This window comes from Hippocampus zosterae, chromosome 12 (genome assembly GCF_025434085.1).
Source record: "Hippocampus zosterae strain Florida chromosome 12, ASM2543408v3, whole genome shotgun sequence".
Classification (NCBI taxonomy): Eukaryota; Metazoa; Chordata; class Actinopteri; order Syngnathiformes; family Syngnathidae; genus Hippocampus; species Hippocampus zosterae.
The window spans coordinates 9,198,085-9,223,074 of NC_067462.1; the positions used below are offsets into that span (position 1 = coordinate 9,198,085).

The 24,990-nt window shown below is 44.1% G+C and overlaps 1 protein-coding gene and 1 pseudogene across 1 annotated transcript; one reads left to right on the top strand and one right to left on the bottom strand.

Moving 5' to 3' along the window:
- Nucleotides 1-4: 4 nt before the first annotated feature.
- On the bottom strand, nt 5-17,390 carry LOC127611947 (vang-like protein 1). Its single transcript, XM_052082758.1, has 9 exons — nt 17,236-17,390; nt 11,884-12,121; nt 11,075-11,246; nt 5,987-6,415; nt 4,998-5,173; nt 2,602-2,735; nt 1,331-1,481; nt 554-788; nt 5-278 (listed from the first exon to the last, which is right to left on the bottom strand). Exons 2-9 carry the CDS (start codon nt 11,943-11,945, stop codon nt 18-20), a joined length of 1,620 nt encoding a protein of 539 aa, XP_051938718.1. The 5' UTR covers nt 11,946-12,121; nt 17,236-17,390; the 3' UTR covers nt 5-17.
- Nucleotides 17,391-20,046: 2,656 nt separating this feature from the next.
- Nucleotides 20,047-24,790, top strand: LOC127611945 (NXPE family member 3-like; annotated as a pseudogene).
- Nucleotides 24,791-24,990: the final 200 nt, after the last annotated feature.

The window sequence follows — 24,990 nt, forward strand, 5'->3', positions numbered from 1 at the left end:
AGAGGAACAAACGGCCGTTACACTGAAGTTTCCGACTGGAGCAGAAGCACAAACTTGTGCGATTTTGGGTCGACGTACTCCTCACTCACTCGGATGTACGGGATGCTCTTGATGGTGACGGCGACATTGAAGTCGAGGCACCTGAGCACAAAGTCGCTGCCGTCCTTGACGCCGCTCGTGACCGATGCCTCGCTCACCAGTGTCCACTGGTCGGCCATCCAGCGCTCGGGGCCGTACTGCAGGGTGGGGCCAGGGGATAGGTACGTCTCCAGGAAGGCCTGGTAATATGAAACCAAACAAAACATACACTTTATGTCATGTGTTGAAACTATAGCGTTAATATGTGACTATTACGGGACATTTTTGGGGGGTTTTGAGTAGGTTGTAGTGGTTATAGAGCGGGATGCTCTCACAATGGAGCTGACGTCGCATCCATCTGTCACTGATTGATGGGCGGCCTGGACACCATCATGTTGTGCCCCACCTTGGCCCTATCTATTGCATTGAATTGGAGCTACTGTGCTTGATTCCAAACCAATAGAACCAACTTTACCTTGGGACTCATGTTGTTGATGAGACAGAAGGCCAGGTGCTTCTGGATGCTCTCCATGCTGTGACACTGCTGCCTCCTGGTGGTGCGGAGGTATTTCTGCAGGGCGCGGGCCATCGAGGGGAAAATGGCCAGAGCCGCTTCCCGCACATCCATGATGTCTGAAGGCGTGGCGCGCTCGTCCTCCTTCTTCATGCGCCGCACGTGAGTAAAAGCCTCCTCCACCGCCACCACCAACCTGGCCAAGGAAGTCAATACTGGGATTACAGTGGTCTCTAGAAATGCAGTACAAGTTCAATTTGTTCTGGAACTTAGGAAAATAGCACTCTATAATGTCGTTATTTATGAAAATTGAGTAATTATGTCATTATAATAAATGCAAAGAATAAAATAACGTGTGCATCATGAGTGAATTCTTCAATTAATTGTGTTGCTCCTTCTGGTGTGCTCGCCTTTGCCAGTCGGGGGGAGTGCAGTAGCACAGAAACAAATATAACCACGACTCTTTGTGATTCAGTAAAATGCAGACATATTCGTCATTTTTTGCGGAGGATAAAGAATGTATGGCTGTGGGTATTGTAGTGTCTGTCTATGGGTGTTGCCATACTGTTTGTGTTCAAATATCCATTGCTTAAAGCGGGAATGGGCCACTGGCCCAATGGGAGGGTTAAAACTGCAAACTATTTTTTTTTCAATGGTCTCCCTTTATTTTTCGCCAATGGTGGGTGGGAGACGAATTTATAAAAAGCAAGTTCACTGCATTTCATGACAATGGCTTACCTGGCTTTCCGTTTGCGTACTCGTCTCTCGTAGTCGGCCTCCTCGTAGTACAGCTCATTATGGGCGCTGTCTTTGCGTTTGGCGGCGGCTGCGATCATAGCCTGGGACTGGTTTCCATTCGCAGGCTGCGCCCCCGCCGCGCTCCCTGGAGCTGCGCTCAAAAAGAAGAGCGAGGACAAGGCCTGAATTGATGATATCACCTTGAGCCCGGAGGAAGTGAGCGCTCGGAGATTAATGGACTGAGGCTCCGTGTGGAGAACAAAGGATGGAGTGGAAGGAGAAATGTCGACCTTCCACACTGATAGGTTCAAAAAAAGCTTACGTCAGCGATTTGAAAACATTCATTTAAGATTTGATAACCTTGTCCAAGATAAGAAGAAGGTAAGACAAGTCTACATTTTCTGGTCCAACATTTTTTCTGTCACTGAAAACCAGACAAAGAAAGAACTGAAATTATAATGTTTAAGAGACACGGTGGTGCACTTCATCCAACATGTGACTTGGCGGCTTTACATGACATGAGCTCATGCAGTGGAAATGTGGAACTCATCATTTGAAGGGTGAGAAGTACAAGAGCATGTTTGGGGGGTTGGGGAGCGACGTAGACCTGGGGTAAAACCTGAAGTTTCAGATCTAAATCATTAAGCTGATTTGCATGTGTGTGAAAGCACATTGGTGCAGGTGAGAAAGAGGGAAAAGGCTAAAAAAAAGAAGGGAAAAAAGGGGGAAGAGAGAGAAGCTGAAGTGGGAGTATGTGAGGAATGAGCGCTTCTCTGATGAATTATTTAAGGCTTCAAATCCTGCCACCCCCCTGGAGGCCTTTCTGTTGAAAGGGGAGGGGGGGAGGACGCCGCTCTCGGATGCGAGCATGGCGAAAGCCGTGTGCATTTGAGAGGGGTGATAGCCAACGGTTCTCTTTTAACTAGAGGAGGCAATACATATTAGTGCCAGTCCGAGACAAATTTATGTCAAGGCGGATGCAGATTCCAATTTTAGGAGGAATACACTTCAGAGAGGAAGAGAACAAGGAGAGCGCAACTAAAAACAGTAATTGCATTTAAAAGGTTGCAGTTGATGGTGGACAAGCGATTACGACTTCGGCCTCACTTCTGAGGTCCAGTTAGCAATGGTATTGTTGTGACAGTCGCAGCCTTGGAAAAAAACTCGGCGGTGATCCGACTTGAGAGTTTCTGCTGCGTGATGTAACCCGCGAGAGCCAACCAAAGCAAATCAAATGCACGAATTCTTTATTATGGATGAGCTGTGCCTACCGTCGACATTGTAGACTTTTAATCCGGCCAGGTGCTTGGCGGCACGGTGCTTGGAGGCCGAGAGGAGCGCCGGATTGTGGAGCGGGAAATCTCGGTAGTAATACTCCAAGACCGTGAGAGCTGCGTTCTGAATACTGCGGGATGTAAAAGAGAAACGGCGGCTGGTGATTGACACCAGAAAACAACGACCTCCGGCAATGCTCCCTGCTGTGTTTGAATGCTTCGAATGTCCTTGAACACACCTCTGAATCATTTCAAGAATCATGAGACACCATCACCTTTAGTTCTTGAAGAAAAAAACGGCCATGTATAGTAAGGCATTTTTGGACAACATTTTTAGCCGAAAAAAACTACCATGTATAGTAAGGCGTTTTTATCCGAAAAAAAAAAGACCATGTATAGTAAGGCGTTTTTAGCTGAAAAAAAAAAACGACCATGTATAGTAAGACCTTTTTAGCTGAAAAAAATGACCATGTAGAGAAAGGCGTTTTTGACCGAAAAAACGACCATGTACTGCATATATAGTCAGCCGTTTTTAGACAAAAAAAACCCGACCATGTGTCGTAAGGCCTTTTTGGACAAAAAAAACGACCATTTATAGTAAGGCGTTTTTAGCCGAAAAAAACGACCATGTATAGTACGGCATTTTTGGACGAAAAAAACGACCATGTATAGTATTGGGCAAAGTCAAGTCAAGTCAACAGTATTTATAGAGCACTTTCAAACAGCCATCGCTGCATACAAAGTGCTGTACATGGAGCGATTTAACATATACAATAAACAGTAAGACGAATCAGTAATAAGTAATAAGTAATAAGGCGGTAGAGTAATGCGTTTTTAGGTGAAAAAAAACCGACCATGTATAGTAAGGCATTTTTGGACAAAAATTTTAGCCGATAAAAACGACTATGTTTAGTAAGGCCTTTTTGGATGAAAAAAAACCCGACCATGTATAGTAAGGCGTTTTTAGACGGAAAAAAAAGACCATGTATAGTAAGGCATTTTTAGCCGAAAAAAAAACGACCATGTATAGTAACGCGTTTTTGGACGAAATTTTTAGCTGAAAAAAAACCGACCATGTATAGTAAGGCCTTTTTGGACGAAAAAAAAAAAACGACCATGTATAGTAAGACATTTTTAGACGGAAAAAAAGACCATGTATAGTAAGGCATTATTAGCCGAAAAAAACCCCGACCATGTATAGTAACGCGTTTTTGGACGAAATTTTTAGCTGAAAAAAACGACCATGTATAGTAAGGCATTTTTAGCCGAAAAAACCCCCCGACCATGTATAGTAAGGCATTTTTAGCCGAAATCCCCCCCCCCCCCGACCATGTATAGTAAGGCATTTTTAACCGGAAAAAAAAAGACTATGTATAGTAAGGCCTTTTTGGACAAAAAAAAAAACCTTGCCTTTCAAGATGACATGTATGTTTTTGGTGTTGGATTTAATCAAATAAATATCCCCAAAAATGCGACTTATAAATGTTTTTTCCTTCTTAATTATGCATTTTTTGGTTAGTGCGATTTATAATCCGGAGCGACGTATAAACCGGAAAATACGGTACTCATAAAGTATACCTCATGCCCTCTTTAGTTGTCTCTGACTCACGACATATTTGCACACTCGATCAAATGAGAAATGAAAGTCTGACAGCTGCGTTCACACAACTCCCTCTAGAATATACCGCCTGAGGCAAACTAGAAAAGAAGTTCTGCCACTTTCATCTATCTGATATGGGCCTGCGATTTCACACACGATATGGGTGAAGCTATAGGGGACACCCGGCCTTTATGTCTTATAGCAATTGAAAATGAGGAACATATTGTAGTATGTGAGTGCCTGGCTCACAATCTCTGTTCGACTTCATCCCAGCAGTGGTCCAGTTCTCACACAACTGCCACCAGCCTATTTTTTGTAATTTAGTGTCACCCAAAAATGTTTAACATCACTTATCATGACCTCTTGAGACTTTTTTGTGCCTCTAATCATGATTGACAGGCACGCCAAATTCCATGCTGCTCAGGGAAACTGGCTTCGGGTGCTGAATTTTCAAACCATTATCAGGGGTGTTTCTAAGTCAATTTTAGGGGTTGTCTCCATCTGAATGCGCCGATTTCATCAACATGTATATTCGGGAAAATTCTCAAGTAAAGGAAAGATCCCACTATGGCGAAGAAAGGATTTCAAAACGCCCTTCACAACCAAACATGGCCCTGGACAGTTAAAGGCACCGTTTCAGCAACAACAGATGTTGTTGCTGGATGAACAACTGACTCGCAAGGCCAACTACTTCCAAACGTTTCTTTCCAGAATCTATTGTGACATCAATGTGTTTCTTCGACAAATGTTTATTGTCGAACTATGAACTTACTATGAAGGAGCTTCTATGTACCTGAGCTGTCCGATGTTGTAATGACGCGTCTCTCCGTCGGTTGATCTGATGACGCACACGCTGTAACACGGTCGCAGGTGGCGAAGCTCCAGCAGCACCACAGCCAGATAGTGCACAAAGAGTTGGGAATCCACCAGGGACACGGCGAACTGGACTACACCGTGGTAGTCCTCGTCCTGCAATGGAGCACATGACACAGCGCATATTGAACTACACCACTCAAGTCAAATAGAAATTGGTGATGACAGATTCCATCCATTCATCCATTTTCCAACCCGTTTATCCTCACGAGGGTCGCAGGCATGCTGGAGCGTATTCCAGCCGTCTTCGGGCAATAGGCTGGGGACACCTTGAACTGGTTACCAGCCAATCGCAGGGCACACAGAGACGAACAACCATCCACGCTCACACTCACACCTCTGGACAATTTAGAGTGTTCAATCAGCCTGTCGTGGATGTTTTTGGAATGTGGGGGGAAACCTGAGTACCCGGAGAAAACCCACGCAGGCCCGGGAAGAACATGCAAACTCCACACAGGGAGCTGGAATCGAACCTCTGCACTGTGAGGTCGACGGGCTAGCCACTCACCCATGACTGATTCCTTTCACGATAATTATGATGACTCCGGATTAACAACTTTATGGACTTTGTAGGTGGAAAAGGATTTAGAATATTTTTTAAATATATTTTTTAATAATCACATTGTATATTTGTGTGATCAAACATTTTTGAAGTAACTGACCTCAGACTTTTTGCCGATAGCAGCTGCTGACTTTTGCTTTAATTTGTGAGCAAAGATTTGAGATATGAGTGCTGTATGGTGGCAGTCAACTCAACTCACTTGACAACAGGCACCACATTGTCAGACAGTGAACTGTTCTTCAGAAAAGAGGTTGACGGAATTTCTATTGATTTTAATATTTGAAAGATGACTTAAGGCGCTGCAGTACTTTTATTTGGTTCACGTCGGGGCACCATATTGCCTTCACCTGTGCATCGAGGATCCTGACACCGTAGAAGAGCCAGTAGGACATGGTGAGCAGTAGGGTGAGCGTGGTGAGGAAGGCCCGGCACGCGCACACTCTCGGCAGGCTGGCGCGCGCTGGCCGGAGAAACAGAGCCCAGATGGCCGTGAGGAGCATGAGGAGCTTGAAGGAGAGGGACAGGAAGAGACCTTCGCAGGCGGCGCCGCAAGGCTGCAGTCTTTCGGGCCACATTATTACGGGCAGGAGGAGGAAGACCAGTGGGGTGGCCAGCACCAGCACACCCCCGCAAAGGCCGACGGCTAAGGGGAGGTAGCGGCGGAAACCTCGGGTACGGTCCTGTATCCCCTTGCCCAAGCCCACCACTTCCTCCTGGGAAATGCTCAGCTCGGAGGTGCCGGTCACTGCTGTGGTGGTTTCCCCCCAGTTGTCATCCTAGAGGGGAGCAAGACGTCTTCATTTTAGTATTTCAAACATCTTGACTGCGAAATTCTGACCTAAGAGACTAATTTGAGCATTTTAGAGCAGTGCACCACTGTTCTTGGGGCATAGATACCAAGCTCGACAAACTTAGTAAGTAATTGTCGCATATGGTTTATGATTGAATATGGACGCCACAGGGTGGCGGCAAAGCACTACATGGAGCTCTTCAACTCACTTTGATACAGTTCCATGGCCCCAAAATGCAAAGAACAACAAGAAGGCTTTTCAGACCGAAAGTAAAAAAAAAAAAAAAAAAAACATTACAAAGTACTTAAATTCGAATGATTAGTTGCATTGACCTTTAAAAAGAGAAGGTGGAGGGGGTAAAAACAACAGCAGTAGATTCTTGAGAGAATGGTGACCACCTCCAAGGTACAAACGATACATTTTCGTCCTCTTGGCGCCAATAAAAAAAAAATCCCCCCCCCAAAAAAATCTGAATGTTGCTTTTTAACTACTTTGAAGACATTTGATTGAGCTATAATTGTGCAAAAACTAATACACCCCCCCCCCCCGACCAATCTTAAATGTGTTTTTGGGCATGCAGTTCAAATAGATTTCACTCTCTTGTACTATTTACCAACATTTTGGACATTCATAATGAAAAGTCTTCCAAAAATGCTTTGATGTAATGTAGGGCAAGCGGCCCACTGGAGGATGCACACGTTGACATCGCGAATACAACGCACATAAAAAGATAAACACTTCCCTCCCCCTCACAATATATTAAAGTCATATTCTTTTTCGTTTTCATCCTCTTATCATATCCGCACCACAAACACTTTTAGATTGTCACTCATTCTTATTAGCTATTCGCTGTCCCCTCAGTGTGAAGAAGCACTGAATAATTCTCACAACACGTGAGCGTAGGATAAAAACATGATATCATTACAAGGGTGTCAATTTGGAGTTTGGAATAGAAGAGCCCTGCAAAATGTTGGATGAAAGTCTTCCCACCAATTAAGTCCAAGCTCGATGAATTCCTTTATGGTGCGGCAAATGGGGGAAGGGAAAAATTGAGATTTCATGCGTGAAGGTGAACGTTGACTACTGTCTCCTTGACAGACATAGCGTTTTAAGCAACGGACCCCACATATGCAGAGTACAAACATAAAGAAGGAAGCAATACATTCTACCGACGTGTGCAGACGTTACCACGGAAACCAAGATGCCGATACTAATCAGGCTGCTAAAATGTTGCATCCTAACGCGGTGAAAGTGACGTAAAGGGGGTGGAGAATGACATACAGGCGACAAGCCAATGGTAACGAAGGATGTGCATTGACGTAAAAAAAAAAAATCATATTCATGGGCAAGATAAGAACGACATAATCACATTGCTGTACGATATCGCAGTACGTCAATGTATCACGATACCGCTTTTGTAACTGACTTTGTACAGCATCATATTAGGTGTTAAATGTTGCCCACCTCTGCAAACGTTTTTTTTTTCCAAACAAAGTGTTCATGTGACTAGGTCATGAAGCTGCTAAACAATAACCCTCTGAGAAGAGCCAATACACTGCCGCCATTAACTCTCCGAGGATTAATCCTTAAGATTATCGCCGCACTAATCAGGCCGCCAGATCGCTACGTTAATGCAAAGAGTTGACGGAAAGGCTCAAGAAGGAATTACTGCAGTGTCAGGCCCAGTCAGATAGTCCACCCTGGCTACTTGCATACAGTCACAAACACAAGCCATAAGCCTCAATGGTGACCTTAGGGGTTAACACGGTATCAGTCACCGCACCTGACAGACAAAAAGCCTTAGTTAATATACACTTGGTTGATATAACAACCTACACTCATATCTACTCTGAGATATGACTGTACTTGATTTTTTTTTTCACACTTTCAACTCAAAACACCTTTCGCCATTGAAATGAACAGAATTGCCTTAATTCGTTCCAGGCTCCCCCCAAAACTATTTTTCTTGTAAAGTGTTTTTCAATAAGAAAAGGAGAACTCTATAATACTGTTGTTCATGAAGACATGCAGGAACAACATAATTCAATGAAATGTAAAGAATTTAACAGACATTTTTTTTGGCTTCAGTTCAGTGGATGTTGTGCTGCTCTTTCTGGCGTGCTGGCCTTGAACGCCTGGAGGCAGCTTAATACATGGACATGGTCACAGCTCCCCATTAAGCTAAAGTAATATTCCCTCAACTAATTATACAATATTTGGCTGATGATAAGACCGTATGAAACCACTTATCTGTCCATTATATATCCGGATACCACATCATGAACATACAATCCTTTACTTTACCTATAAACTAACCATGATACCATATTGTATAATTAACAATAGAATACTTGGTTGCACCAGATCACTGATGAGACAAAACAGATACTTTGCCCTTTCTGAAAATGTATCACGATAGCATCCCATATTGTGAAGACAAAATATCAGGTATTGCAATACCATACAATATTAGATTATTAATAATGCAATGAAATACTTTTCTGTATTGATAATAAATCACAATATCCTATCATTAATGATTCAATAATTTGCTGAATCAATGTTTTATCCAAGCCCTGCTTCTTAATTGTTTAGTATATGCAAATCAGTAAGGCATGATAGTCCCCAGTCAAAAAGAGATTACCGTATGTGATTTCAGTTTAGTTGGAGCCAGCGCTGCCGGGAAACCCGATCTGCTGCCCTCTGGCATCAAGTCACAACGTCCAATGCTCACAAAGCAGCAAGCGACCAGAGCGCCGCTGGCCTCGTGTCAGTGACGCGTGTGTGAACATGGCAGATTATTCCTATCAGCTTTCCTCAAAGTGCCAAAAAAACTGATCTAAGGCAATAAGAATGTGTGACTCCCTCTTTGTGCAGGAGCTCCTTACATGTGCTGTAATGTGAAAAAAAAAACGTGAACAACCTGCCCAAGGTGATGATGGCATGCCTACTTGCGACTAGCACAGTTTACCGTGCGATGCAGACAAAGGATGGAAAGTGGTGTGTTTAGTCTTTTAGGAGACAGGGAGAAAGGAAAAATAGGTAGAGCCAAGGATTTCCTCACAAATTTTGGATGGATGGACTGGTATTTAAGCCCCATAAGGTCGCAACCAAGGTACTGAGCAACACTTATGACACAAACAAACAAACAAAAAAACCTAACTGCCGACTGGCCCTTCTTAAGTGTCACTAATTATACACCTTATATCTCATATGTTACCTCGGCACAGGTACGGTGGGAGAACCTCTGTGACGACAACAACACAGCAGGCGAGAAGTCATGCCTCAATCCTTTTAAATCAAAGCCAGCAAACAAATACTGTTCCTTTTCAACCTTTTCATGCACCGTGTAACCCAGGGGTGTCAAACATACGGCCCGCGGACCGGAATCGGCCCCCAAGGAGGTTCGACCAGGCCGGCGGGTAATTTAAAAGTGAAAAAAAAAATGCATATAAGATGCGGAATGAATATTTTTTTTAATAAGATGCAATTAGGGGGCACCCTGTTTTGATCAGAGAAGAAGACGACAGCAGTCTCAGTCTGTCACTGAGACAGACCCAACAGAGCAGTAAAAGCAAGCTTCCTAATTGCTAGCGAGATAGCATTAGCATTAATGCCGTATTTTGACGGTGACTCTGTTGAACAGATTCACGATGAAGGCGGCTGAACTTGTTCATCCTGAGAAGCGACAAGCTTTTGCCAAGATTAGCCTTATGAGGAAAACTATACCAGAGAGGATTTCGGACCTATCAGCAGATTTCAACAGCCAATTGAAATAGAGTGTCAAGTCATTTTGTCTAAGGTTTTGTAAAAGATATGTTCGTTAAATTTCAACATTGTCCTAATATTCTTATGCTTTATACCAAAACAAAGGAAATACATGATATCTTGGTTATTTATAGCAGAGTATATTCATTCATTCATTCATTCATTCATCTTCCGAGCCGCTTGAGTCGCGGGGGGTGCTGGAGCCTATCCCAGCTGTCTTCGGGCAGTAGGCGGGGGACAGCCTGAATCGGTTGCCAGCCAATCGCAGGGCACACAGAAACGAACAACCATTCGCACTCACACTCACACCTAGGGACAATTTAGAGTGTTCAATCAGCCTGCCACGCATGTTTTTGGAATGTGGGAGGAAACCGGAGCACCCGGAGAAAACCCACGCAGACCCAGGGAGAACATGCAAACTCCACACAGGGAGGCCGGAGCTGGAATCGAACCCGGTACCTCTGCACTGTGAGGCCGACGTGCTAACCACTGGACTACCGGGCCGCCTACCAGAGTATAGTGTAATTTTAATGGTCCGGCCCACTTGACAACCACCGAGGCCGTATGTGGCCCACGATGTGAAATGAGTTTGACACCCCTGCTGTAACCCGATAACATGATAAGCTGTCCACTGTAGTAACCGCTGTGCCTGAAAGGTTTAAAAAAGAAAAAAAAATCAAGCACTTGCTGGTTACACTGCGTCTCATATACTGTGGTAGTCTTTTCATCTATGGGGTTCGAATATACGGGTCAAGCTGCACAAGAGCAACAATAATCCTCTATGATCCCTTGGCATTATTGTATATCTTGCTGAAATGTCAACCTGGATTAAGCAATTGTGATTAAAGTTGACATGGCCAGTTTCTGTGAAAGTACCTGGCCCTCTTCACCAGGATCCGCCCCTGGCGAGGGCTCCCCCGGCAGCGGCTCGCCGTTGTGCACCGGCGAATCTTGGGAGGACGTCTCCGGGGGATTGATGATGACCGACTTCTCCGAGCGGCTGCTTTCTTTACTGCCGCAGGCCTTGTGACGTTCGCGGCCCCGCTCGCTGAATGGAGGACGAAAAAAAGATGGCGTGAGGTCAAGGGAAAGGCAACGCGCCCACCCGCCATAACATGGAATAGAGATCTAGAGCCGTCTCAAATTTGGTGACATATGGCTCGGCCGTTTTAATCCATGGGAGAGTATCAAGCAAACGTTTGCCGTTGATCGTTGCAATCAGTATTTTAGGGCAGAAACACAAAATAATTAGACAGGAGATACTCTCGTCGAGTGCTGTAACATGACGTGACTCGTGGTTTGTTGCGTCGTGATTTTTCACCCTCTAACAATTCACGTGACCTTACTTTCAGATGCTAGCAAAACAAATTGAGCTGTGTGACCAAGTGAGGAGACAAATGGATTTGAGAAAAAAAAAGTTAAACAGGATTCAGAAAATCATTAAAATAAAAAAAAGAGTTGATTATGGAAATATATTCCTTTCATCTTGGAGGGTGAAGTAAAACTTCAACTCGTATCGTTCTCTCATTTGCAAGTCAGACCGAGCGTATCAGTGATTAGAGCCGCCGAGCTGCGACGCCCCCAAATCACATGACTGTATGTCTCCAGCCTCCCTCCCGCACTTGACCAACTCCTCAAAGTTATCCTGAGGCCCAAATCAACAAAAGAACTGACAAGAAACTCACCCATGTCGGTTTGACCTCCCCGAGCGGCTGGAATAGCCCGAGTGGGTCGACTCCGTGTCCATTCCGCTGGGGTTCACAGGGGCGCTTTTTTTTTTTTTGTGCTGGAAGGAGGTGAAACGTTTGGTGGCGGTCCTTGGGAGGACCGGGAGGTTGCTATGGAAACAGGCCTATAAAAGACCTCAGGAATCCACAGCCAATGACTACAACCTCGTACAACTTCTTTGGCAACCGCACTGACCTGAAAAACACACACACCATAAAAATACAGTTGCACAACTCCATTTCTTTAGCCTTACATCATCGCTCAAGTCACTTTCTGTCACAATATCAATAAAATAATTTGCTCAGAATTGTGATTTTCCTTTGTATCTGCGTAGATTCTGAGTCATGTATAGCAAGAAAATGAAACACTGAAGGATTTTTTTTTTAATCTAATAATCCGTCACACCTAATATTTGAGCTTTGACTCATGTCAAAAAATTTCATGTGAGCTGACAGTTCTTAACTTCTAAAAAGAAAATAATTCTCCCAAATCCTGGATTCAACCCCAAATTTGAAACCTTAACATAAAACAATTTGAAGCCATAACCCTAACTTGAAAACTTAACCCTGCAAGAAACCTGAACTTGAAACGCCAATTTGAAAGCGCAACTTTAAACCGCAATTCTAATTCCAGGACACTACTTCAAACCCTAATCCTGGTTCGAAACAGTAACTTCACACCTTAACACACATTTTCCGACTAAGTGTCACTCTAGCACAACAGCCATTGAAGTCCAAATCATCACATCGTGCAGTTGTAGGAACGCTAAGTGCATTCCAGGAAAAGTTCGACAGCATTTACATTACGAGCTTAATTGTGATATATCGACACAAAGGAAATACATTCGATAAAAATTCTAACGAAAAAAAAAAAAGGCCACAGATGTTTGACTGCAGCAGGCACGAGGTTCAAATGCGCATTTAATGACGCTCATGTTTTATTCATCTCATGTGAACGCATCATTTTCAACGATCTGTCCAGACTCCAGGCTGTCCTTTCCATTTGCGGACACGGTGATATCCCGCCGCTTGGTCATCCACGACCATTCATTACCCTGTCGTTCCGCTGTTGTCATGGCAACTGCCCGTCTATCACACTACAAGGACAATCTTGCATGCAGGAGGTTATTCTCTATGCAGATTGTTCACAAGGTGTCTGTCATATCTGTTTTCGACGAGCTCCTTCCCATGAAATCTGAGAAACAAACCCGTGCATCGCTAATATAGGTTAAGAAGTTACATCGGGCAGTGCTACTGGTTTTGAAGGCCCTGGGCAGATTAAGTCGACATGGCACCAAATAGGCTGAAATCTGATTGGATGAAGAAAAAAAAAAATGAACATCCACATACAAAGACTGGCAGCAGTGCAGCCAAGCGAAACGCGATGCAATGAATAGAATAAAACCTCATGAAAAATCTTCCGCGGTGCCACTTCATTACATTTCGTGTCCGCGTCTCATCTGGGCTGACATCTGGAGCGTTCACTGTTGCCGCGGTAACGCCGCAAGCCGAGGAACCCAATTAAGCAATAACAATCAATCAGACTGAGAGGTGTGCAAGATCGACTTGTTCGTCTGCATGTGAGCAAGGGGGGTCGGGGGGGGGGGGGGGGGCGTATGTGTTACCGAGAGCACAATGGCCTCGCATCACGCCCGACGCGCTTTGATGAATAAAATGATGATCTGATGACTAACTGTTAAACCACGCCTCCCGGGTGCCGGCCTGTGGGCCAGAAGAGGCGGAATGTGGGCCAAGGCGAGAGGTGGCATTGAACCAGGCCATGCGGAAAAAATGGCCGCCACAGGGAAAGAAAAACTATCGCTTACAAACTGAGACATTCATATTAATAAGAATGACAAGTGGGACTCCAGATGCACTTCCCGACCTCTGAATGTCAAATTTCTCTCTCTCAATCTCCCTCCCCCGTCCTGTTTCTCTCAAACCACCTCCCCCCTCTAAAATGCTAGTTTTCCTTTGAGACATTTACAGTAATACGCAGCAAGATGTCCGGTGATGCATGAGTGCGGATGCGCGCGGTCGAGTGCGCCGGGAAGAGAGTGAGGAACGAGAAAGTGACACTAATGTAAAACAAACACTCATTAGTGCGTTTATTTAGCGGCTGAGGAGCCTCCGTCGTCACGCGTGAGCACATCCGCTCGCCAGGCGGCCTTCCAAAAGACAAAATGTACATTAGTTGTGTATTATTGTACAACTACTGTGCGCAACAAAATCCAGATTGGTCAGGTCACATCACGTCTGAGCCGTGATTCAGACGTGAATCATTTTGACACTAAGCCACGTGAATAGCGTTTTACCGATAACCATATTGAACAAGAAGTAGATCAGCACCAGCAGAGTGTCCCAATGTTAGCGTGAGATGTGCAGTGAGACCTCTAATGCAAAACCAAAATTATTTTTCACAAAGGATGAAAATGGAAATAATCTGTTCCGGGGTCCAAGAGACAAAAATGTCATTTTGCGCAGTCTATTTCTTGTTGTACGGAACCGAGCCGGATTTTAAGGTATGCAATTGAGCGACTATATCAGATATCGCTATAGGATAGTCTGACTTTTTTTTCTCCATTATACTAAAAACTTGACAATAGCAGCTACATCTTGCAGAGAGAGAGCGAAAAATGTGGGCATCCATAACAACATTATCAACACTTTTCCTTATGGAGGGAGCAATTCATACACTACACTTTGTGTATGTGGAACATGGACTGCCCGGGGAAAAATGTAAACCCTCTCGTCGATGAGAGATGAATAACAAGAGATATAATTGAATTAAAAAAATAAAAAAACACGTGCAGACAAGGAAACGGTTCAAAAACAACCTGACGGCTACTTTCGAAGAAGCACCTGACTGACTATTAATCCTTTGGGGAAGTCATATGCATATGCAAATGGGGCCCTCCCCAACCACAGACATCTTGATTCATCTCACAGGAAGTTGACAATACATTCACACAGAGAGAGAGAGAAAGTAACAAGGCCTAATTTTTAATCGGCACACTAAACCAACACATGACATGAAGTTATAATTCACATAGCATACATTTTATGAGCACAAAGAAATATATTTTTCTAAAATGGACACATCAACAAATTCAATGAGCCCTAACTTCACGAGCAATTAAGAATGGGCTGATTTCCGGACGCTAACGCTAAAGCGCTTCTTTCCTGCCAATCGGCGCATGTTTTCGTCGATGAATGAAAATAATACAATACAATGGACTGTATGTGAGGGTTTTTGTTTTTTATATGATAGTCCATTCTACTTTCGATCAGCCACGTCGCATGGCATGATTTTTAGAAAGAGGTGGCTTGGGTAAAACAAGGAACCTTCAGTCTGCAAAGCCAGAACTGAGATTCCACCCCTAATCCTCAGAACTGTAGGGCAGACTTGCGAACCACTAGGACAACCGGCTGCTTTGTTTAACAGCCGAGACAATAAACCACGCTGCCTTACATTTGATCACCTGTGCCGATGCATGCTGCATGATGATGTTGGAGTTTTGTACTTTTTAAAGAAGTAATGCAAAGAAGCCAAAGAGGTGCAGCGTCCATTTGAGTTCTGCCGTGACACCATACATGACCCGGTGGGCATCTGATGTTAATTCAACATCAGTATGACATCCAAATCCAATCTTCCACATCAAATTGATATCGAACTGAAGTCACCCACCGTAGCATGGGGTGAAAAAACCCCCAAACCAATTCCACACAGGGAAGCACCAACTTTTGTTTGGGTGGTCACAGCATTAACCACTCGCAACCACCGTGCCTCCTCCATAATACAACAGAAACAAGTTCTAGTTACATTTGGCCTCCAAACAGTGCCAAGCGAGAGTCAGACTGAGGTTAGGAATGTGAGATTCCACTAATGCAATTCCGGCACCTTAAATGACCCGGATCAGCCTCACACTTCATCACATGCTGAAGTCTGGTTGCCATGGCACCTGTACAACCCCCCCACCCCCCACCACTACCCCGCGCCACAACCCTTCATACTTCCGAGAGCATGTGCTGTCTGCTTTCCTTCCTGTAGCATTGATTTCACTGGTCAACAGCAAATTTTAATCACAGGCGGCTTTATGGGTCCATCAACGCTAATTTTGACGCCGATTTAAAAGAATTCAAAATACAAACAATTAAATTGGACCTGTCAAAGCTTGCGCAATAGAGATTTTACCTTGCGTTGTGATTTATGTCTTTGGCGCTTCAGAAAAAAAATTCCACCTGTTGCTGAACCTAACCTTTACTTCCTAAATATTATTAAATACATTATATTATGATTATGACGGTGATGATGATGATTACTATTATTAAAACCCGATGTGCTGAAAAAAATGCTAATTTAGAAATGCGGACTACAGCACGGAGCGGTCGAAAGACAATCACAAGGAATATTTTGAGAGTGATATCAATTTCCATTCACACTCGGGTCATCACTGACTTGAAGCCACGCTGACTGTACTGTACCAAAGTCAGGAGACTACACCATCACAGACCAAGTCAGAGATAAAGCTGCTTCTTTTTCAAACAAATCACTCAAGCAGTGTATTCAAAGATGGCTTTTCATGTTTAAAAAATAAATACATTTGAGCAACGGAGGCACATGTGAGATGGTATGACCTCAATTATGCATGTACTGTTCAGGAGAGCAACGTTTAATGCATTTCTCCAAACAAACCTTAGTCCAAAGTAATCGGTGAAATAAAGACATCGTTGTGACGTGTTTTTAAAATCATTTCAATAAAAGTACATCACATAGGGCGGGAGAGGTGGGTAAGGGGTGATTGCATGGGGAAGGTCTATTCTCCAGCCACACGACACTAGCGTGTACAATAGTCCGCTGCAATACAAATCCTGTCAAGAAGAGGACAAATCACAACGATCCGATTGACCGCCCTGATCGATAATCCACGCGTGGAGGACGTGTGCGTGCATGCGTTTAGCATGCAGGTTATGTAAAGCAAGGCTTCATCCAGCTGTGCAGACGGCGGCTGTCTGCATTTTTCTTTTATCCGGGGATGGGATGCACCGGATCCTCTATTATCAACCACATACAATACTGTTATAATCTTTTAAATCGTTTTTTTTAAAAAAATCGATTTAAAATGGCATTTCGGACGGCGTCACGTCATCCGAGTCCTTATTTCAAGCTCGTCATCGTGTCGCAGGTAAAAAGCCACCCGTGGCTGCGTTGAACTTGAACGAATCGTGAACGTCTCGCGTGGGTTAGCGGAATCATTAATTGGTGGAACGATGACCGTTTGTGGTTGGTGACGACGACGAGAGTCGTACCTTTCCTCCTCATCGTTCCTTAATCGGGGGCGAAGACGCTTCCCTCATTCGAGCGCAGCCATTGTGCTGACAGGAGCGCAGGGCACCACGGAGGAAGCTCCTCTCCTTCTCACACACACGCACGTAAGAAGCGCACGCACACGCGGTGGATTCAATTAGGGCGATGTAGCTTGTTGCCGCCAGAGGGCGCCCTTACAAAATAGCACAGTTTACTTGAGTTGGACGTCGCACAAAACGTATCCGGAAGTCCGTTTGCACTCATCGCCGTACTGCGCATATATAAAACCAGCCCGTTTATTGGACCGTGTTTGTTGTTGTTTTTAACCAGCGGAAATGGGTTTCTAATCTAGACATAAGATTTGCAAATAAATAAATAGATAAATAACAATAGAAATTATGTAATTACATTGTTTTTAAATCACTGCTGGGGTTTTTTTGCACGCAGAAGTTATCATCATAAAAATAGTTCATACATATTCTACATGAAACAAAAACATAAAAAAGAAAAACAACCACAAACGCGGGCTACTGGAGTACAAGTAACTTGTACTCCAGTAGCAACCAAATAGAATACAGAGACCTCAGAATACAGTCAAAGGAGGAATTAAAACTCATTAAAAAGAAAAAAAATGCTAGATAAATACCTGCAAAAATTGGCGTTTGTCACAAACAAAATTCAAGTACGCAGACTGTCCTCACTCCTGCGGCCTGTGTGCTATATAAGTGCATAACTGAGCCGGAGCACGTTTTCCTTCTTTGTACAGTTTAAAGACTGGTGGTCATCTTTACAGCCAGCATTACCGCCATTTACTGACCCGGGTATGGAATCGATCAGACGTGAATGAGACTCAAAACACTAAGTACTTTGCATTTTTAAGCATGCAAGCGATAAAGGCACAAAGGCATATTTGTGATAAACAAGGAAGTTAACTCATTTTCGCATGTCAGGGCAACTATGGGATTTTACAGTGGGTATAGTCAAAAGATTTTAACCCATAATAGCTCAAACAGTTCAACTTAATGACCCTTGAATTGTCTTCATAACCTTCCCTGTCCCATTCGCGGTCAACTCTGATGTATCCCTGCAGCCAGCCTACTTTGTGCACAGTGTGTAGACAAAGCATGTGTAGTGCTCCTCCTGCTGCTGCTACTGCTGCTGCTGTGAACATGAAGAACGCCACCAGCCCCCCAAGGCCTCATCACACACCAGAGACGCACATAATACAGGCACACGAGGAGGAGCATACTTTGTATAATGCCTGAGGCTAATGGAGAAGGTCAACAGTGAGTTCACATCCATAGCCTGATCCTCGGATAAACGACATCACCGGAATTTGAGGATTAAAATTGTCAAGTATTTAATTTCCATAAAATGAACATTTAATGTCAGATGAAGTTTTGTGTGAGGTTTTTCTCCAAGCTTTGTGTGCCTTTTGACTCATTTCATGTGCATTGTACATCTGTGTTAGTGTCTCCAGAGAGAAGCTAAAGATGGATGGCGGTCATCTGGAGAAACACCTGCCACCCCTCTGTAGGGGACCAAACCATAAAATACGAAGAATTATTTGACAGAACCTCTCAAAGGAGCATAATAAATCACATGGGCCGTTCACTGCTAATCAATGCCATTAAGACTATTTGCATCACAACTGAAACATTCTGGATTGAAATTTCAACTTGGGCCTTTCTTTGTGGCGCATATTCTCATTTTCAGAAACGTGTTAATTTAGTTGACTGTCCTGAATGAATTATATGTGCGAATGTGAATGGTTGTCTTGTGTATATGTGCCTAGTGATTGACTGGCGACCCTCGGGTGTACGCTGCCTATCCACCAATATCAGTTATGACAGGTTCCAGCTCAACCACAAACCTAATAGAGGACAACAAGTATTGGAACTAGAAAGGTGGGTTGGATTTATTGTCTATATTTAAAATAAATACACTACATACAGTCGTGCAGGTCATGTCGACCTTACATTCTGGAGGTTCTGTGTTTGAATCTCCACTCGGTGCCTGGGTGGGTATTCAACGGATACTTAGGCTGTCTCACATTCAAAAACATGCATTTAGGGTAAATCAGGGATGTCCAAACTACAGCCCAGGGGCCATTTGTAGCCCGCACTGCACTTTTTAGAAAATAATGTACATACTCCAAATGCCATTTAACATGAGCTGCCTTGGGAGTGTGATGTGTATTGACACGGGGCGGGTGAGGGGGTCTTGTTGTATATCATGTTTTGATTTTCTAGAAAGGTAAATGTGCAAATACAGCTAAAATAGGAACACCATGTGTCTTTATAGCACTCTTGTGAATAAAGATAATTCATTTTTCGAAGCACAAATGGTTTCCTTCACTCTTCGCTCGATATCAAGTTCCAATTTTTGAGCATATTGCATTAAAAATCCTCCACTAATTGCTTTAGAGGGGGTCAGATTGTGACAGATTGCTCTTGCTTTGGTTCTGTAGAGCTGGGATTCAGTTGATATTCAGTTAAGGTGCAGACCTTGTTTTCCGAAACGAGTCACTAGAGGGTGCTAAAACTACACAAACAGAAAACATGGCCTTTCCAACGCTTATACGTATATATTTTCGATACTTATATAAAACAAACGCTTAGTGAAAAGCCTACATTCCAAATGTTTTGCCACTTGAGCAACAAATCTGTCCTCATGCGAGGCAAAACTCAAATTACATTTTTCTTCTCTCGTGGGAGTTCCTTCAACTGTCTGTCATTCCTCATGTGCACCGGGTGTAAATGTCATGAGGAAGTAGGCTATATCTTATCCCGTCTCTGATCAGTACACTTGACAGTGAAATGACAGTGTCGTGCTCCTGAATCGTTTGAATCTATGTCAACGTTTCAAGTTTAGGAGTTGATAATAATAGCTTTTTTTTCTTTTGAATATATTGAAGTGCAAATGTCCTCCATTTCGTGGCGGTCTTGGGAGGCACTTCCGAATGGGTGAACCTGATATGCAAGCACATTACTTCCTTGATATTATCTTTACAAGGCGGCGGTGGGTAATCGACACGATCCAAGTCATGTCCCTAAATGTTTGGAAATATGTCCTTACCATTCTCACTGGGTTCGGAATCATCCTGCTGCTGGGCCTCATCACCACTGGGGAGGTAAGATACATTTGTTACATCTTTTTAATTTTATTTTTTCATTTTACAGTGATAATAATAATAATAATAATACATTGTTCTCACAAGTTTACGTGCCTCGGAACTGGAAGAATTTGTAAGTTGTGTACGACTTTTTAAAAAAATGAATCAAGAAACACATTTATTTGATTTTTTATGGGATTCAAATTAAACTGTTGGGCATTTTAGAATAGGAGAGTTAGTCTATAAAATGTCTATATAATATCAATAAATAAAAACATAATATTTTTAACATCACATTGGTCAAAAACACGTACACAAAACCCCCCCACAAAAACACTACATAAGACACGTTTACATTAGTACGAACAACAATACATTTGTGCCGTGAAATCTTGCATTTACGCCTTACAATGATTTGGATTTATACGACATACTCGTCGTCTAAATGTCGACGTCATTCAAAGAAAAATTCCAAAAAAGATAAGACACACGTACTTGTCGGGACTGCATAACTGCACAGCCATAAAAGAAATGCATCGAATTCGGCTACTCGAGGTACTTGTCACTTTGTCTGTCTTGAGGAGGAAGCTATTCCATAGCTTGATGGCACGATAGGTATGTGCCTTTTTTCCAAGAGTGGGCATGTTGATGTGATTTTGCCCATCATCTACGAATCTAGTGGAATGAGGATGTATTCAACTGCATCTTCAAATTGCAGAAAATACAAGTCAGTCAAGTTATTTGGCGAAATTTCTTTCCGCTCAACAACAGTGCAACCACAGTAGAGAGAGGAGCCGCTGCGGGTGCAGTTAACAGAAAATAACAAAATAATCAAATAATCGACACTCCATTTGAAGGTATGGGACACCCCACTCATTACCCCTTCACCTCACCACTCCCCACGGTGGGGCCCTACGCACAGTTGCATGGTTTGCATTTAGGGAGGTGTGACCGTGCTCACGGCACAGCAGCGTGCCAACGCGCAGGGGTCGGCAATCACTGATTTTCAGTCGTCCATAATTCAAATGTAACATCCTAAAACATCCTAAAAATCTTTCGATACTAATATGTCATGTCTTTTTTTGTTAAATCATAGTTGTTTGTGATTGCAATCCTAGCTCGCCTATATTGCAGGAGATAAATTCCTTGTGCGTTGTACATACGTGGCCAATAAAGATGATTCTGATTCTGAAATATCATTTCTTCTCTTCAGAAGTGGAAGTACGATACAGCGTCACCAATGTACAAGGTTCAGACCCGGAAGCAGTCATCAAATCTTTCTGAAAGCCTCCAAACATTTCACCACAATATCACCTTCTGTGCACATTTGGCCAAGTCCCTGTCACCTAAAGAAGAGCAGGAGGAACGCAACCTGTTGAACTCCATCGCCTGGCCCCATCCTCCCTCTGGCTAGCATCACCGGACCTGTCCCACACAAGTGACCCGGCTCACAGCTTGTTCACAATCGTTCCCTCCAAAAATGACCAGCATTGGTACGTGGGCGACGAACTGGAATTGCAGGTCCACTTGCGTGACTTCAAGGGCCGACCCAAGCGTTACGGCGGTGATTTCCTGTTAGCTCGGTTACACTCCCCAAAGTACAGGGCGGGTGTGGCTGGACAAGTGTTGGACCACGAAAACGGACTTTATTCGGTCCGATTTCCATTGCTGTGGAACGGCTCGGCCCAGGTTAATGTCATGATGGTGCACTCGAGCGAGGCCGTCGCCGTGCTGCGGCGCCTTAGGGAGGAACGGCCCGATCGAGCCTTCTTTGTCAGCATCTTTCGCCGTGGCAATCATTCGGAGAAGACAGTGTGCAACATGTGCCTGCCGCCAGACAAGGGGCCACTATGCAACTACACGGACCTTCACTACGGTGAGCAGTGGTACTGCTACAAGCCCAAAGGGCTTGACTGTGACACCAGATACAACCACATCACAGGAGGCTACACCAAAAACCTCATCACCAAAAAGGAGGCTTTGCTCTTTCAGAGGTTTGTGCACATAATAATTGATTGACATGAGAATTTCAAACAGAACTAAATATTGCTGTTGGAAAGTTCACTCTACTATTGTTTATATAGAACTTGGTTTCATCCCTGTGTGACCTATCATCAATACCGAGTATTTTATTTTTATTATTTTCCACACGAAAAGCCGCACTGGCCCCCTTCAATGAATGGCTTATTTTGTAATTTGTTTCATATATTGGACGCACCATATTATAAGACGCAATCTAAAATACATCCACTAGATGGAGCTACACTTAAGGAAATGCCAACAGAACACTACACTACGCTACACCCTTATTTATATAGCGATGATCAGATTTCAGTACAATTTATTTAATAAAGCAGCGACACAGTTCACTTAACCAAGTTATAACATTGACTCATTAACGTTGAACTCTCTTGCCGCTGCTCTATTTCCGCGTTCAACTGCGAAACCGATCGCCTTAAGTTTGAACTCTGCGTTGTAAGCATGTCTCTAGCAAAGAGCCATTTTTTTGCATGTCTCTAGCAAAGAGCCATTTTGGGGTTGAAATATTACCGTAATGACCACACACAAGCCGCATCGGATTTTAAGGCGCGCCGTGAGCTTTGAAGAAAACGGAAGGCTTTTAGGTGCGCCTTTTAGTACGGAAAATACGGTACAATGCAGTGACGGGTACTTCCTTTTTCATGGATGACATGCACGATGTTCCTTTTGAACGCCGTCTCTCTCAAATGATGGTGGAATCGCACGATTGATATTCCTGTTGCAACCTTTCTAATCCACCTTTCACTTTTTTTAATGTCAGTGGCAAGAACGTCAAAGTTCCCATCCACGCTTCCACAACAGACTCCATCAATGTGCTGCCTTCGAGGAAAGGTACTGCAAACCTTCAAACAAATGATTCACTTCTTATTTTTTTGGGGTGGGGGTGGGGGCCGCTGCAATTTCATCAACATCATTGTGTCTGTCCTCCATTTAGAAAGGAGCCGTCAAAAATTGAACCCTGTGAAGGTGGCGACGTCTGGGTACTATTACCAGGATTCGTGGAGGCCATTGGGCGGCGTTCCCATGCGACAGTTTAACAAGGCATCTGCCATCACTCAGTGCTTGACCAACAAATTAGTCTACATGTACGGCGACTCCACTATGCGCCAGTGGTTCGAGTACTTGCTCACTGTACTTCCGGGTGAGCCTTTCCATCTCATAACACCTTTTTATCTTAAGTAGGTACACAATAGTTAGCACGTCGGCTTCACAGTGCAGAGGTACCGGGTTCGATCCCAGCTCCGGCCTCCCTGTGTGGAGTTTGCATGTTCTCCCCGGGCCTGCGTGGGTTTTCTCCGGGTGCTCCGGTTTCCTCCCACATTCCAAAAACATGCATGGTAGGCTGATTGGACACTCTAAATTGTCCCTAGGTGTGAGTGTGAGTGCAAATGGTTGTTCGTCTCTGTGTGCCCTGCGATTGGCTGGCAACTGATCCAGGGTGTCCCCCGCCTACTGCCCGAAGACGGCTGGGATAGGCTCCAGCACCCCCCGCGACCCTAGTGAGGATTAAGCGGTTCAGATAATGGATGGATGGATGGAGGTACACAATAACGCTTTGCATATATTCTAATGGCCGCAGCCCTAGTGAGGATAAAGCAGTTCGGACAATGAATGAATGAATGAATGAATGAATGAATATATTCTAACGAGGGGGGGGGGGGGGGAGTTACTTGCTACCATTTTGTGGCATTTGTAGAAATGGTCTGTCTTTGTATTCTGCCCTGCAGGCTTGAAAAATATCACCCTGGAGAAACCCAAAAAGCAGGGGCCCTTTATGGCAGTGGACGTCACTCACAATATTCTGCTCAATTACCGCTTCCACGGCCCACCTGTCCGCATCCAGCCCGTCATGATCAGCGAGTTGCGCTACATCGCCAACGAGCTGGACGGCCTGACCGGCGGTCCCAACACGGTGGTGACGCTCGGCATCTGGGCTCACTTCAGCACTTTCCCCGTGGAGGTTTACATCCAGCGCATTCGGCATATCCGCAAGGCGGTGGTGCGACTCCTGGACCGGTCCCCAGAGACAGTGGTGGTGGTCCGCACGGCCAACCCTCAGGCCCTAAAAGGGGACGTCAGCTTGTACAAAAGCGACTGGTTGATGCTGCAGCAGGATATTGTGTTACGTGCCATGTTCAAGGGTATCAACGTTATGTGGGTGGACGCCTGGCAGATGTGCTTGGCGCACCGCGAACCTCACAACCTACACCCTCCTCGGCCCATTGTCAAGACCATGGTAGATATGATGTTGTCCTACATTTGCCGTAATGCAACCAGGAAAAATGCATCATTTTTGTCAAATGAATCAGGTTGAAAGTGTGATTGCATGCTCGAAGCCTCACCCAAACGGAAAAAAATGTCAAGTTGTAATTGATGGAATCACAGTATTTTAATAAAACTAACAAAGCAAGTAATCCTTCCGTGCTGACTGACGATCCCTATTCCGAGGGCCGTAAAAAACGGAAATAACTGAACACCTGTAGGGGGAGCCGTGGAGCTAAAAATTATCCTATCCTTGTGAATAGAATTGGTTTCGACAAGTAAAACAGTTATTACTTCCCCTCGCAGCTGTATTGCACCCACTTAACATTTGTTATTGAAC